The sequence below is a fragment of the Conger conger genome, chromosome 14, assembly GCF_963514075.1.
Source record: "Conger conger chromosome 14, fConCon1.1, whole genome shotgun sequence".
NCBI lineage: Eukaryota > Metazoa > Chordata > Actinopteri > Anguilliformes > Congridae > Conger > Conger conger.
Window position 1 is genome coordinate 28,003,353 of NC_083773.1, and position 16,442 is coordinate 28,019,794.

Consider the following 16,442-nt stretch of genomic DNA (forward strand, 5'->3'; position numbering starts at 1 on the left):
ATGCAATAACACCTATTAACGTGTGTCAAGATGGTCCAGACAAAAATGTTTTATTTTGGCATAAAATATGCACACAAACAAGTAAAGGCAAACTAGAGTTTGAGGTTTTAGCTTTTAGAAACTTTGATGTACAAAACTGATTTTTTTTTTTTCCCAGCAGGGAAGTTATATTCGTCCCTGCATGCTGTATACAACACAATAAAACATAACCAAGGGGATTAATGAGCTTTATAAAATATGAAGACTGATTTAACAAATGACATTTAGTTGGCAAACTTAACAGTTTGTCCAGATTTGAAATATTTTAGTGCATCTTGCCTTTCAATTTATAAAGATTGAAAGAATACTATGCAGGATTATCCCCTTGAAAATATAAAAACATGCCCAGTCATTACCATGATACACTGGTAACCTGGATCCACTCCTGCCCAATACCTTGCTTGTCTACTTATACTGCTCGAGCAGTTTCAGAGTGCAGGCCTTTTTCATTTCTGTGCTGTATCTGTAAAGCATGTGTCCAATACCGAACTGGTGCACTCTATGGTCCAAGAGCAGGAGGGCAAGAGGAGACTTGTACGGATTGGCTACAACAGTGGCAAGCTAGGTACTTATTCCATTATAATGTATTGTGCCCATGAAATGCAAGAGTGAAAGTGTGACAATGTCCAACTCTCTGCTACACCTTATTTAATCTTTGAAACTGTACTAAAAGGTAGTCAAACCTAACACTGCACAAAACTTTACTCATGCTTGTGGATTAAGGTTGGAGGATTTTGAGACCACAATATGAAATGCACGTTCTTAAAAAATATACTTTATTATAAAACGAAATTTACATGGGTAAAAGGCCATCCAGCAGCCTTCGTTGTTCATAATAAATAAATAAATAAATAAATAAAAACCACGAACTCCTCCAGTGTCCAACATGAGCCTGAAAGTGAAGCACAGGTTAATGTTAGAGGGATTCAGTGCAACACCACACAGACCACGTCCAAAGGCCAACTACATAATTTACTGCACCAGGCACACAGAAGCAGAAGAGTGGAGGACAAAGGCCCCACTGGATTCTATACAAAAGGAGCAAAAGGAAACCAAGGAGACATGCAGGCCCCAGCAGCCCAAATGGCAGCATTTGCTAGGCCTATTAAACATGGGCAGTGCTGACATAGCAGAGATATGGGGCGGGGGGGAATTGTGTCATGTACCTTCTTTGCAAACGGCTCTGCCAACAGCGACATCACCCCACGATCAGCTTCCAGATCAGCAACCTAATAAGAGAAAATGGCAGCCATTAGCAACAAGCGAGGGCAAACATTCCCAAGAAACATTACCAAGGATTATAGATTTGCCAGAGCCATGACACAGTCCAACTAAACTGCAAACAAAATGATCTATCGCACACGGATTCATACAGTGCCAGGCTCATACCAAACTACTCTAACTACTTTGCATGCATTACACTAGCTATCAACTACATTTACTGGTAAATGGTTAAAATATTTTCAACCAAGTTCCCAGAGGGCACTGGGTGCTTTGGCAACATTTATGCGCAATGACACTACGAGTTTGTATCAACCAGGCAGGCTTTTTAAAAGCAAATCACTGGTCAGATCCAATACTTTCCCCACTTACCCCCTCCTATGTCACTTAGAATGGGGGCACACAAACCACAGTGGGAATCAATACTTTTAATGTAACCATGTACTTTGTAGCAATCTCACTCAAAGCAAACCTGCTGTCTGACACAAACCCTGCCTCCAGTTACTCCACTGTTCAAACATTACAGGTACAAAGTTGAAAAATCTGTTCTTACCTACTAGCATGGTATAAAAACACCCTTTTGTAGCTGCTGCTTGCTAGTCTTACAAGAGCAACCTTCTGTACTCAGACTGTCCCCTGCTTCTCTGGCTCCTTGCGAAGATCTTGCTATGTCTCTCCCTCAGCTGGCCTCCAAGGCTAGCCTCACGTTCTGCAAGTAAGCTAGCCTCCAAAACAGCCATGGTGACTGCAAACCAGCTATGAACCTGAGAGCAGGTCTGTACTGCATTCAAAACATCCCCCACCCTCCCACATACTAAAACATTTCCCGAAGACAGATGCAGGCCTGTCTGGCATTGTAAGGGGCTGGCCATTCAGTACGGATGCACTACAGATGGGACTGCTAATGCTATACTGTGCATTTTCATCTAGGTTTTGCTAGAATGAGCAGGAAGTGCAATTCAAGGGCTGAACTGTTAGTTTGATATTCAGCTGATCATTAAGCAGAATAAGAGCGCTGCAGGCGGTCTGAAATTGAACAGACACAGTCCCAAAAAAAAAATAGCCCCAACCTCTACTGAAACAACTTTTGATTGCATGGGAATCTTTTAACCGCCGATTCCAACCCCGAATCGTGTTCCAAATTAACCAATTTACATCTGGCCATAAAGGAATTTCGATCTCACCATTGACTTGAAAAAATAATAAAAATGCACAATGTAAAAAAACTGAAAGATGGGTTTATTTCAACTTGATTTCTTGCAGTTACATTAAAAAAAACACCATATTGGTGTAAAAGGAAGACAAAACAAAAAGAACACAAAACCTGGGAATGCTTTACACTTCACAGAAAAAGCAACTACAAAATAATCGTGCTTGACAGCAATTGACAAACACTTGTTTGAAGCCCCACCCCTCCCACATGATTTTTTTTTTCCTTTTCTTTTTCTTCTCTAGTTTACTGTACATGTCTCTTCATGTGACAGCTGTAAACTGCCACGACTGTGCTTGGCTGAGCAGATCTATGGCTGTAAGCCTGTCGTTTCCCTGTCACCTCTCTGGCTCTCCTCTCCTAAGTACTGAGTCCTGTTGAACAATACGGAACAACATTGTTAAACCGTGCAGTGTCCTCATTAAGAAAGCTACATCATGGGATCTTAGGCAGGAGCAAGCCTTCGGTTTTCTAGCAAAAAGAAACTCATGGCTGGACAGAGGTACAGGTTTTCCGCTGATAGTGTTGGAAACTTGTGATCAAAGCCTTTTTTGACCGAGTGGCCAATTTTGACCAAGTTGATGACGAAGTGAAGGCTTGCTGCTGGATCCCACAAATTCAACAACTTCACTAAAAACACAACAGTTGTTCTAATGAGTAGTGCACAACATCACTCTTTGTAATGATAGCCCTTGCCGCTAATCTCCAGTGAAAAAGCCCAGTCTATAAGAGCTGTACTTGGAAGTCTCAAGTAGATACTAGGACTAGCTACGGGGTGGAAATGAAGACTAATAGGCTAATCGGGTGGTTGCATATGCAGCACTTACCTTTTCATCAGCTAAAATCGCCGACCTCCAGAACCACCACCACCGTAGCCCCCGCCGCTGGAGCCACCACCGTACCCACCTGCAGAATGGCCAGTGACCGTGTTCAGACCCATTCAACACTGCCATCCACGCACGAAACCCAGCCTCCCTAAAGAGATTTGCGCCAGGAAGTAATCCACTTACCGCCATAGGGGCCCCCGCTGTTCCTGCCACCACCACCGCCGCCGCCGCTGCCGCCAAAGTTGCCTCCCTTCATCGGGCCATAGTTTGAAGATGATTGGGAGTTGTAGTTGCCAAAGTCGTTGTAGTTTCCACCACCTCCAAAGTTTCCTGCAAATGAACATTAAATAAATACCTTACTTAAGTGGTAAGCAGAAATGACTTCTAACAGTCCAAAAACTGTTTTGTATGCTGTGGGTGGAAACGCCTGAACATTGAGCCAGAACTCACCGGCCCCGAAGTTGCCACCACCGGTGGCGCCACTACCACCACCTCCATTGTAGTTGTCGTATCCTCCATTTCCTCCATAACCACCACCCTGGTTGCCATATCCTTGTCCTCCACCATATCCACGATTACCACCGTATCCAGGCCCTCCACCGTAACCACCTGAGGGAAAACATCGCACCCATTAATCATAATAGTACATTTACGTTGCAAAACCATACAATGCCAATATGAGATACTAGAAGTGAAGCCCCTGGGGAGAGGTGATGCAAAATTCTCACCGTCACCACCACCACCACCAAATCCATTGTATCCGTCTCCACCACCATAGCCTCCACCTCCTCTTCCTCCAAAGCCACCTAAAGAGACATGACAACTAAGCGCCTCAAGCCTTTCCGGAGCTAAAGACACCATTCTACATCAACGGTATTCACCCAGAGGTAAATTCCAAAACAATTTCAATTGACCCAACACTGCATTACATACAAGCAGTTAAAATTGTACATTTTTACAAATTGTACAGTTCTAGAATAAGATGGCAAAAAACAATTACCTCCATAACCACCCCCTCTGCCAAAGTTACCAGCTCCTCCACCACCTCGTCCTAAAATCCAAGATATTTTTAATGTGCGCACTTACTGAAAATGACTTTCCCAGAAGCATACCAAATAAATAAAAACATCAGCCTTGTATTTAGAGCAAACAAGCCTTTCAGCAAGGGGCTGGCTATATCGCTGCCTTACCCCTCATGTTCATCCCAGCGCTGGTCATCTCCTGCTTTGAAAGGGCTTTCCTGACTTCACAGTTGTGGCCGTTTACGGTGTGGTACTTCTGGACTGGGATTGGGAAAGACAAAACAAGGTTTCGTAAACAGCCTAGGCTATATCCCAGGCAGCTAACAACATCCAGTTGCTTCCATGTAGTGGCAATGCCATAACATTGACAAAATATTCCAGTAACATTGTTAGCTGGGATATATTCCCCGTCTGCCAAATTACTACAATGTAAATGTAAATGTACAGCATCTTAAAAAAACCAGCAATACACCGAGCCAGCACTTTGCTAATGTTGCGCATACAACTACATTTCTAGCCAATTTGTCCCATCTCCGTTTCTGAGGCCTGATCTAGGCCATAGCAGACAAATGTTCAAATTCACTTACTGACAATCCTGTCCACTGAATCATGATCGTCAAATGTGACAAAGGCAAAGCCCCTCTTCTTGCCGCTGGCTCTGTCGGTCATGATCTCGATTACTTCAATCTTTCCGAACTGATCAAAGTAGTCACGAAGGTGGTGCTCTTCCGTGTCTTCTTTGATTCCCCCAACAAAGATCTTTTTCACGGTCATGTGAGCACCAGGCCTACATGAATCCTGCAGAAGCAACAATCTGTATTAAAGTCACAGTTAGTGACCTCAGGTTCCATGCACCAATCATTGGGGCAACTCACCTCTCTGGACACCGCCCTCTTTGGCTCAACCACCCTGCCATCCACTTTGTGTGGTCGAGCCTCCATGGCCGCGTCCACCTCATTGACCGAAGAGTACGTGACAAAGCCAAACCCCCTTGACCTCTTTGTGTTGGGGTCCCTCATTACCTGGAAGGCGTACATGCAAGTGTGAATGGTTGCTCTGCACCAAGTGTGCACAAGTAAAAAGTATGGTTGCCCCAAAACATTCACTCACCACGCAGTCCGTAAGCACTCCCCATTGCTCGAAATGTGCTCGCAGACTCTCGTCAGTCGTTTCAAAGCTTAACCCTCCAATGAAGAGCTTCCGGAGCTGTTCTGGTTCACGGGGGGCCTGAAAAGAGAAAGGTTGACCAGTTGAGGAGTCTCCAGAGCCATAGTAGTCATAAATAACACAGTAACATTCATAATTTGAGCAACAAACACCCTCAAACCACAACACTGTTTATCCCTCCTCCTCTGCGCTGACATCGACACACCCCCACACCATGGGCTGTGGCAATTGGAACCCATTTTCAAACAATGAGCTTGAATTATTGTACAGTATACAATGTTTTGGTACAGTGTTGGTCCGTCAACTGCATAATTTGAAACCGGAATTTAAAGACTATAAACACAGGCAGAGGGTAAGCCAACATGTCAGTGAGTTTTTTCAATTATATGAATTTAATACAAAATCATTACTATTGTACCTTTAAACTCTAAATTTAAATGCACATCTGAAGGGACACAGCTCATGTCAATCCAGAAACCTCGATTTCAACAGCTGCACGCTAAAACTGCGCACGCATGGGGGGTGGAGGTGCAGCTAGTAGACCATTAGTGCGCGACGCCATGTTTAAACGCTCTCAGCCAACTAGTCTTGCGACAAAAGACCATCTACGGCTGCCGAGAAACGTCTCGAACAACACACTCGAATAATTATCAGAAAGAAATGCAAACGTTGGATAAAACGTTCATAAATCGGATAAATGAAACGAAATATTGATGGTGGGTTTTTATCGAGCTAACGTTACCACGGGGCCTGCAAAGGCTGCGAAATGGCGGAGTTGAAGAGCCCATCACTGCGCAAACCAGCCACTTAGCTTCAGAAAGCGAGCTAGCAATGTACACGGGTACAACGTTGCAGGTTATATGTCGATAGCTACTTAACTTAATGTACCAAGATTGGACTTCATCTTTGCATTTCAGCACTACTACTTCGCCAGCTAACGACATAGCTAGCCAGTTAGCTATAACGTTACAGACAATCAGGTCACGTAACGTTAGCCAGCTAACTCGGTTAGCCTGCTAGCAAACGATAAATAAATGGCATGATCTTTAAATGCAATATTATTTCACATTTTAAACAATTGAGTACTGTGCGTTTTAACAAAACGACATTATGAGACGGGATATTATTGGTTATAACACCAATATACTAACCTCTTTAGACATATTTTAACGTTTCCGACGACGTCAGACGCAGAGAATACAAGGTCGCGCCTGGAGTATAGGCTCTAGAAACGCAGCATATAATGTGCCTTTAGCCCCACCCCTTCGGTTCATCAATTGGCCATTTGTTCCCGCTAAGCATTTTATCCCACAAACGGATTGCACAAACGGCTGTCCGTCACAAACTGTCGAACATAAACCCAAAACCAGTTTTGGGATCGTTTCCATTATTTATTTACTCTTTTTTATTTTTTTATTTTTTTGTCGTAAACGCTGGACTCGGAACGTTGGAACTCGGAAGCCAATAATGTGCAATTCAGAAGCAAGTGGACGTAATTTATGGTAGTATCTCCCTGTTTTCAGCATAAAATATTGCAATATAAATAACAGTCTTTATAAGTATGGACAGCTGTTTGTCTACCCTTGATTTCTCACATGGTAGACCTTACTTTAGTCCTAGTCCAAATTTCTGAGTCAGAGTAAAATCACAGAGTTGCTGCACACTCCTATCACAACTCTCATTAGGCTAGGTGTCAGGCTCAGTCAGGTGTCTTGGCCATTCTAACAAAATCAAACGTTTAATATTATCAGAAGTCTTTGTGTGTGTGATCAACAGCTAGCAGGTGTGCTCTCTGACATCATCAGCACAATGACAAAGTAAGGCGCAAAAGAGCAAACTTTGGTTCTGGTAGACCATATAATTTGAAGAGCTGGTGGAGCTTTGGAGAGAGTGTGTTTGTATGATGTGTTCTCCCATGCATACCACAATTGTGTGGAGAAACAAACAAACAAAAACAAAAAACAGGGCAGCATCCGCATATTGTGGTTCCTTTTGGAAGAACATCACTGCAAACACACACACAAATCTGGAAGTTTGGGGATTCCCCCTTTGAAGCAAGAGAAGGGAATTTACATTTACATTTTTGTCATTTGGCAGATGCTTTTAATCCGAAGCGAATGACAGGAAGAAAGTATACAATATAAAATGAACTCAGCCTTGGCTTTTTATTAATGTGAATTTTCATCCATATTCACTTTACTTCCTGACTCTTCCCATATTAGATCAATTAATTGTTTATAAATGTCTCAATTTGGAGCTCAATTGTATGAATAGTCACTTGACTGTGCAGTTAGAGTGCCTATGAGGAGCCCTGCTAGGTCACTTTCGTTTTTTGATATTTAATTTTTAGTCTATGTTTGTGATTGGCCCAGACAGTTTTTGTGTGAGATTAAGTTATATTTTAGATACTTAGATAAGTTTCTGATGGCCTGCTGGCTTTACAATGACTGGTATATGGCAATATTCATGGGTTCCTTGTGTAAAGCAATATAATACAGACCAGTAAATACCCCTATATCAGACTTTGTAACAACAGTATCACTACAGTTTAATTTGAATTGAAATACAGGTATACATACAATACACCTAATGCTGATTATACACTCAGTGAGCACTTCATTAGGTATTTATTAGACTTATTTTTTAGAATTATTGGTCTTCTGCTGCTGTAGCCTATCCACTTCGAGGTTTGATGCATTGTGTGTTGCATTTGATGCTCTTCCGCATACCACTGTTGTGGTAGCTAACCTCTTGATAAGATCTGCATGGTTTTATGCATTTAATTGCTGCCACATGATTGGCTGATTAAATATTCAATAAAACATTTTTTAATTTATATAAATAATCTGGTGTACAGGTCTATCTAATAATAATACCTATAATAATAATAATAAGAAGAAGAAGAAGAAGAAGAAGAAGAAGAAGAAGAAGAAAGAGGTTGAGTTATTAAATGTCTTGACTGGAAATTTGGTGAGGACAACAAGTAACTGAGGAAGACCCTTCTACAGAACCTCCATTTTAAAGTATCAGTGTGTCTGAATAAAAACTAGTTTCCACTTTGTTCCTCTTTCACAGAAAATCAAACCAAATCCACTGCAATCATTTACAAGCACAAAATGCATAGAGTGAAGCATTTGAGTGTGAGGCCTAATGCTCCCTTGCAATCAGGGCTGCTGCAGCAACACAAGTCAGACAGCTGAAGTGGATGGCTACAGACTACAAATAAACCAAACAGGAAAAGGATGTGGAACCTGAACTTTGGAAAATAGGGAGCAAGTTCAGCCACTTGATAAGAACTCATTCATATAACACAAATGCACTACAACACACATTTAATAACCAATATGAGATCATTTATTGATCTTAATTTGATTTTGCAGTCTTACTTGGGATACCAAGTTAGATCCAGCTTTTAAGTGACAGGACATTTTGATTAACATTATTCAACAATTACAATTTAAGCAGTGACATTATTCTGTGTCACTGTCAAAAGGACATTCTTAAGTCTCAAGTCAGTCTGAATGTAGCTCATATAATACACACACACACACACACACACACACACACACACACACACACACACACACACTAATTAAGACCAGTAAATTGACTTAATGCAAAACATTCTACCATGTTCATTCGTAAAAGAGATGCCTTATTGTTCTGCGTGTGTTGCTTTATTTAATTATATTCTATCTAATTCCATATCTTATGTCTCCTATGACGGAAGGGCCAATGAACTACTCTTACGCATGCGCGATCCGCCATTGTGTGTTTTGGCGGGCGCGTATCTATGTGGCCAGGAGTGGGGGGAAATAGAAACCTCAGTCATTCAGTCATTTGAGACTAGGGGACGAAGTGCCAAGGAGCAGGTCACGCCGGACCGTCATCTGTGGGTGAGTTCAATTAATTTAGATTAGACCAGCCTTTAGATGGGAGAGAGACAGTACGGTTAATCGTTAAAGATTTAATACGACCCATTAATGAAAATGGTTTGTAACCTTATGTTCACGAGGCATTACTTATGAACGGATGTTTCGAATTGGTTCAGCAAGAGACATGGGGCTCGAGGATTGCACAAGGGAAAGTGGGTGGGGCGAGGACGAAGGAAAGATGTATTTTGAGTGATGGTAGGGAAGACCAATTAGCTGGCGAAATAGGACTTGGTGACGCAATACAGAACGCCTTCTCAAATCATCGAGGAGGAAGAAGAAGGCGGGATTTCCTCCCGCAGTAGATTTATTTCATTGCAGCCATGTGTGTTTGTTGTCTTCATACAGCTAATTGCAGTCAATACTAACGATTTCTTTGAATGATAATATCCAAAAAATCGTCAATATTAATCAGGTCGGTAAGAATGTATTGATTGTAACTATTAAACATAAACTCTTAATGCCGACCCCTTCCATTAGGTTGGTAGCACAGTAATGTTAGTTTTACACAAACCTTTATGCATACCAAATATTAGCTAGCTAACGTTCATTATACTAGCTGCACATGTACCGATCGTAAGTTATAGCGTCATCCTAGTAAAGTATCTACTTATAAATGGGGCCCCATGCATGGCGAGATAAGTGGCCTTGTTCAGGCATGTGTGTCCAGGTGTTTCAACAGTGTCCGTTTCAATGTTGTGCATGCAGAAGTAAGTTACACGCGTAAGCAACATTAAATGTGTGTGCAACATCTCATGAAATTCACGTAAAATATATTTTAATGAGCTTTTTCGTAATTCGTCGCTTAATATGGCAAGTGGTCATGGGCTGTGTAAATGAAACATGACAATTGAAGCACGACCTGTCGAGAGTCATACGTGCTCGGGAAATAATAATTGTCTACTGGTGGTCCTCGATAGTAGGGGGTGGATGAGGTAGGGGAGTTGGGATGCAGGGTTTAGTGGCACACGTTGTGGAGAAGTCATTCTAGCGAATAACTGGACGGTTGACCAGCATAACTTGAAAACGATAATTGCTAAGATCTCGCAACAAAGCACCGAGGCGCTGATATACGGCCAAGACCAATCCCAATAAAAGTATATCCATTCCAGTGGACACGATTAAAAAAGTTAAGGGAACAGTTGTCATGTCAGCCAATAACCTATTTCCACGTGTGATCTCAGACTCATAAGTTGACCATCTACACTTGCTGCTGAAAGTACTTGATGCTCATGTACATTAAACAGCACTCCCAGTTCCTCTAAGATCCTAGAACATCCATTTTCTGTCGCAGGAATATTTAGTTGTACGTAAACAAGATAAATATACAACCATAGATGGAATATAGAGCCAGAGATAAATTTACTGGCAAAGCCAGAATGCATTCCTGGAGAAAAATAATAATGCATAAACAGATAAATAATTATTCTCTGGCAAGGACAGGGTGCATACAATATGACTGTTATCATTTACAGTTAAGCAATTTAAATGACTTTGATTATTTTTAAGTCTACTCTGAGAGTCTATATTAGCTGCCTGATGGTAAAATGTAACTACATTTTAATTGATTGGCGATTAAACCCTTCTTATTATATGTAATTATTACCAGGGAAGTTCCCTGACTTATGTAAAACCAAATTATTTCCCTTGTCTGCTTCCAGAAGTATAAAGCCAAACAGGGCGAAATAGTCAGGGATGAATGGTTCATAAGATTTAAAATGACTTGGGCAAAGCAAACTGGCCTTAACCCAAGTGTATTTTTTTGTGTTCTTAGCGTCTTGCGTGAGCGCAGGTTTTACTTCAGCAGAGGTGTCCCGTGTTGCCCCAGTACCAAACAGAGCAGCCAGCTATGGGCAAGAAGACACAGCAGCGGCCCGATGAGGCAGAGGGGTCTTCAGAGGAGGAGGAAGAATATGTGGTGGAGAAAGTCCTGGACCGGAGGGTGGTGAAGGGGAGGGTGGAGTACTTTCTCAAGTGGAAAGGTTTTTCAGAGTAAGCCATCCAGACTTCTACAAAACTCCTACTACTTGCTCCTGAAAGTTGATGTGTGCTAACTGGAAAATTTACGTATTACTAATTAGGATGCATTAGTGTGTTCCTAGCAGCATATGTGCTCCTTGGAAAAATGTTTGCATAGAGCCCTGCCTTCCCTCTTTGGTCCTGAATAGCTATGAGGCATCTGTGAGGAGAACAGTGCGGCACAGTGGTGGAAGAAATACAATGTAACTTGAAGATTGAAATCCCCAGCGTGGCACTGACATGCTACCCTTGGGCAAAATACTGAACCTAAATTTCTTCTGTTCTTCTATATTCAGCTATGGAAATGTGAAATAATGTAAATAAAAAAACTGCAAACTGTGAGTTGCAGTTGCCAAGAGCATCTGCTAAACAAATAGAAAATACCCTCCGGGTTTTATGTAGTTGAGAGGATCGGCAATTAGGACACACAGTCAGTTTAATTGACACAGAGGGGCAGTGTTACAGATGCATTGCTGCCAAATAGTTCCTTATCACTGGGATGATATGCAGTGGGATTTCTGTGTTCACAGAACAGGAGCAATTAGCCTACATTATATATGCAAGAGGAAATAACCAAGAAACGTGGTGAGAATATGCCGCAGCATGAATCTGTTTGTTTCTGCCAACACTGGACTTACCACGTCCAATTAACTGCAGTGCGGCCTATAGTGTAACTCAGGGGTGCACAACAAGGGCCAACCCATTTCTCGATTTTGTGCCAACTTCTGCTCTTAATTATTTAATTGGCTCGATACATCTTGATCTGATATTCGTATAAGCAGCTGCAGACTGTTAGTGTATCCTAAAGTTTTTTATCTTGTTAAGTACAGGAGTGCACCAGCACAGTTTATAGAGCTGTCAGAAGGTAAGGTATTTGGTTGCAACAACAACCAGCATGCATACCAGCTCTCCAGAAAATCAATGTCTTAAGTGGCTAACATTCCACATTTTTCAGAAAACATAACACGTGGGAGCCAGAGAAAAACCTGGGTTGTCCCGAGCTCATTGGGGCGTTCATGAAGACGTACAAGAAGGGCGGGGATGGAGATGGTGCCCAGGCCAATAGCGCTGCGTCGTCAGAAGGGCGGTCCTCTGGCACCAAGAGGAAGAACTCCATTGACGAAGAGGAGGGAATGAAGCCAAAGAAGAAAAAAGAGGTGTGTCCAAATGGACGGGAATTGCTTGGGTTAATTAACTACTATGTGAATGTTTGCTCAGGGTTCCCATGGGCCATAGAGCATTGAGAACTGTGAGTGTGCTTGAATCATGCTCGAGTGCATGATGATGTTGGATATTTCTGTCGATTTAGGAAAGATTCAAATTTTCCATGCCCATATAAATTCAGTGGGCACTTTATTAGGAACACCTGTACACCTACTTATTCATGCGACTATCTAATCAGCCAATCGTGCGGCAGCAGTGCGATGCGTAAAATCATCCAGATACAGGTCAGGAGCTTCAGTTAATGTTCACATCAACCTTCAGAAAGGGGTAAAAATGTTATCTCAGTGATTTTGACCATGGCATGATTGTTGGAGCCAGATAGGCTGCTTTCAGTATTTCTATAACTGATGATTTTCATGCACAACAGTCTCTAGAGTTTATTCAGAATTGTGGCAGTTCTGTGGACGGAAATGCCTTCTTGATGAGAGAGGCCAACGGAGAACGGCCTGACTGGTTTGAGCTGGCCATCTGCATCCCTTCATGGCCACAATTTACGCATCTTCTAATGGCTACTTCCAGCATGATAATGCACCATGTCACAAAGCAAAAAATCTCAAACTGGTTTCATTGACAATGTTCAATGTTCTTTAGTGGCCTTCCCAGTCACCGGATCTGAATCCAATAGAACACATTTGGAATGTGGAAGAACGGGCTATTCACAGCATAAATGTGCAGCTAACAAATCTGCAGAAATTGCATGCTGCATCATGTCAACATCTCAAAGGAATGTTTTCGACATCTTATGGAATCCATGCCACGAAGAATTGAGCCTGTTTTGAGAGCAAAGGGAGGCCCTTCCAAGTATTAGTATAATGTTCCTAATAAAGTGCTCAGTGAGTGTATATCTTGTACAATGAAAATCAAAGCACCTTATTTTTCACTTGAGTATTTATTTTTTTACATTTACAAGATCGTTTAGAAAGGGTCCTTGAAAACTCTAGTTTTTCCCTTCCCAAAATTAAGAAGCAGACTTTGTCGGGGTAGTGAAATGCACTAACGGGGCTTTTGGCTGTTGTCTTTCGCTGTTCAGGATGAACTGATTGCATGTGGGTTTGAGAGGGGGCTGGAGCCAGAGAAGATCATCGGTGCAACAGACTCCTGTGGGGATCTCATGTTCCTCATGAAATGGTGAATGAGATTCAGAAATTATTTTTTTATGATGCCTTATTATAGTATGGCTATTATATTTAATATATTGCACTCATTAGTGTGGGGAAGACATGGGGAATGAGTACTTACCTTTTCCATTTCAGCTTGTAACTGTCCTGAAATGGTTTTTGTGATTAATTCACAGAATAATAATTTCATAATTCCTGATGACTATTATAAAGTGTGTTCAGAAAGCTTAATCTTCTTAGATTTTTTTCTCATTTTACTGTTCTGCAAAGTCATTTTCCTCCCCCCCCCCCCCCCCCCTACTCCTATAAGTAGCTTTAATGTAAAAATGAAATTAAGTATTTGGCATAGTATCCTATAGAGATCACAAAATACCTGTGCAAAGTCCACCAATGTTGATTTTGAATCCACCAGTTTTAATTGACATGATTGCAGAATAAATATCACAGACAAACTGGACAAACATTCAAGAGTATGCAGGTTAGGGGGTGAATACTTTCTGAAACATTGTATATGTTTTCTGTTTAAAAATAGCTGATTAAATGTTTTCTTAATGTGCAACTGTACAAGGCAAAGGCAAAGCTTAAAAAAAAAAAAAGTGATAATTTAATTCAACCAGTCAGTGGATAATGTGCTATGTGACCTTGCCTGTTTGCTCCCCACTAACTCCATCCTCTTTACCCCAATGCAGGAAAGACTCTGACGAGGCGGACCTGGTGCTGGCAAAAGAGGCCAATCTTAAGTGTCCGCAGATCGTCATTGCGTTCTACGAGGAGAGGCTCACCTGGCACGAAGATGGAGACAAGAAAGAGAAGGACGCTGTTACAGCGTGAGGGTGGAGCTGCAGGCAGAGGGAGTGAATGCGATTGGTCCAAGCGCGTAACCTGCCCAGAGACGGACACGTGACATTCTCACCTCCAGCCCTCTGGAATGGAAAAGACTCAAAACTAGCCAACCGCAGGGGCTACTGCTCGCTTTACCATATCCATTCCTTTCCGTCCCATGCTCAGCCGTGTTGCAAGCAATGTGAAGGGCCAGCCCTCCTTTTTTGTTGTGAGACCTACAATAGAGGAAAGAAAAGACTTCATGGTTTTTTTTTTTTTTTTTCAGATGGTTGGGGTGGACATTTACGAGATGACTGAAGTTTTCACTGATCTTGTCCTGTAATCTCATTCTTTCATTTGATGCCCAAGGAATAGATTGTGACTGTGTCTGAATTTCACTGTGTGTGACCTTAGAGAAGCAAGCAGCAGTCTTGTTTTGGTATACTTTAATGGATCTTTTAATTGGGTGTAGAAAGGGACATATGGGGTGCTTGTGGCATATTGTCCCAGTGTAGACTGGTTTGGCAGTGATTCTGGGAGAGTATTGGCAATCACACCTGGGGGATAGATTTGCTATAGATTTTATTACTACTTCCTGTCTTATGTACTATACTGTTCCGAGAGCATTTTCTTTCCCTGTCAGGTTTTTCTGAACATTGCAAACTTCGAGAGCAATGAAAGGCATGCACACAATTATGCATCATATTTCAAATAGTGAAATCTTCATTTAACGTGCTTTAGGAAGAAAGGGCAAATCCAGGCAAATATGGTCCAGTCAGGAATTGGCTGGCCTAGTTCTGAATTTTCATGTTTGCAGGTGTCTGAAAGGTGCTAATCGAGTCTTTGGTTCTCAAGGAAAGCAACACGTCACTGGGACTTGGGACTTCACAAATTTTGGATTGTTAAACTGGTCTTTCAGTATGAAAACGGCCACATCCAAGCCTGCATTTGCCACGCCTCCTAATAGCTTTTTCTAAAAGGGAGCCGAAAGTGTATATAAACTGGACATATAATCTATGGTGTATGAGTGTACTGAGCAACTTTACACATTTTGAATATCTATGCGGTGTGTCACTTCAGGTTGTCGTAGAATCCCTATTTCTATGACCGATTCAACAGGGTTTTTAGAAATATATGATGTTGATGAATGATGCTGATTAGTAAAATGCATTCCTCTACCAATATGTAGTTTGAGTGTTGCCATCGTTTTTCCATTTTCTTATGTGTACATCTTCCTATTATCTTCTGTACCCTTTGACATATCTTTCAGACATTTTACACTTTGTATATTGTAGTAAACCTCATTTATAACAGCAAAATAAATGTCAGTCTGTCATTAAGTCCAAAGTGGCTTCTGTCCTGTAGAAGGCATTTGCATTTTTCTGTTCAATGTTTGAGTCCCTTGGACATTTGGACTTTAAGATTTTGCAGAACTCTATAGAGACATTGGATATTTCAATGTGTAATTCAAGTATTTTGAAAGTTCTAATGCTCTAACTGAGTAGTGGTAGCCCAATTGGGCAAAAACCTTTGAAAATGTCTTAGAAAGTCTTAGAAACTCTTTTGTTTCTTTGAATATACCCAGCAGAGGGTGCCAAAGTCCCAGGATTAAGCATTTTATACGGCCTGGAGATCTGCCGCTGTGATTTGAGTTTGATTTGGACGGAAGTCCTCGACAGCCTGTTGGTTGGGGAATGCGAATCACAGTGAGCTGAAACCAATTGTCTGCTTGCTTCCCAGATTTGTTTGTGCAGAGTGATTTACAGAATACATTACAATGCCAGCTCAATGAGCGCGTCCTCTGGTGCTCTGCTGGTACTATCCTGCCCACATTTAGCATC

General features: G+C 41.7%; 2 protein-coding genes across 6 annotated transcripts; one reads left to right on the top strand and one right to left on the bottom strand.

Moving 5' to 3' along the window:
* Window positions 1–798: 798 nt before the first annotated feature.
* LOC133110258 (heterogeneous nuclear ribonucleoprotein A1-like) lies at window positions 799–6,747 on the bottom strand. 2 transcript variants are annotated; one of them, XM_061220227.1, is made up of 12 exons: window positions 6,638–6,747; window positions 5,430–5,546; window positions 5,195–5,341; window positions 4,907–5,117; window positions 4,488–4,580; window positions 4,298–4,348; window positions 4,026–4,103; window positions 3,748–3,906; window positions 3,481–3,627; window positions 3,298–3,376; window positions 1,206–2,844; window positions 799–931 (listed from the first exon to the last, which is right to left on the bottom strand). In XM_061220227.1, the coding sequence occupies exons 1-10, from the start codon at window positions 6,647–6,649 to the stop codon at window positions 3,309–3,311; spliced, it is 1,083 nt and encodes a 360-aa protein (XP_061076211.1). In that variant the 5' UTR covers window positions 6,650–6,747; the 3' UTR covers window positions 799–931; window positions 1,206–2,844; window positions 3,298–3,308. The 2 variants fall into 2 exon arrangements, with proteins under 2 accessions (XP_061076211.1, XP_061076212.1); XM_061220228.1 differs by lacking the exon at window positions 3,298–3,376 and having other exon boundaries at window positions 1,206–1,268.
* On the top strand, window positions 6,052–15,941 carry LOC133110260 (chromobox protein homolog 5-like). Of its 4 annotated transcripts, none has more exons than XM_061220231.1 (5): window positions 6,052–6,202; window positions 11,193–11,410; window positions 12,393–12,594; window positions 13,692–13,789; window positions 14,469–15,941. In XM_061220231.1, exons 2-5 carry the CDS (start codon window positions 11,268–11,270, stop codon window positions 14,608–14,610), a joined length of 585 nt encoding a protein of 194 aa, XP_061076215.1. In that variant the 5' UTR covers window positions 6,052–6,202; window positions 11,193–11,267; the 3' UTR covers window positions 14,611–15,941. The 4 variants fall into 4 exon arrangements, with proteins under 4 accessions (XP_061076215.1, XP_061076217.1, XP_061076213.1 ...); XM_061220233.1 differs by lacking the exon at window positions 6,052–6,202 and adding an exon at window positions 6,432–6,988; XM_061220229.1 differs by lacking the exon at window positions 6,052–6,202 and adding an exon at window positions 9,079–9,382.
* Window positions 15,942–16,442: the final 501 nt, after the last annotated feature.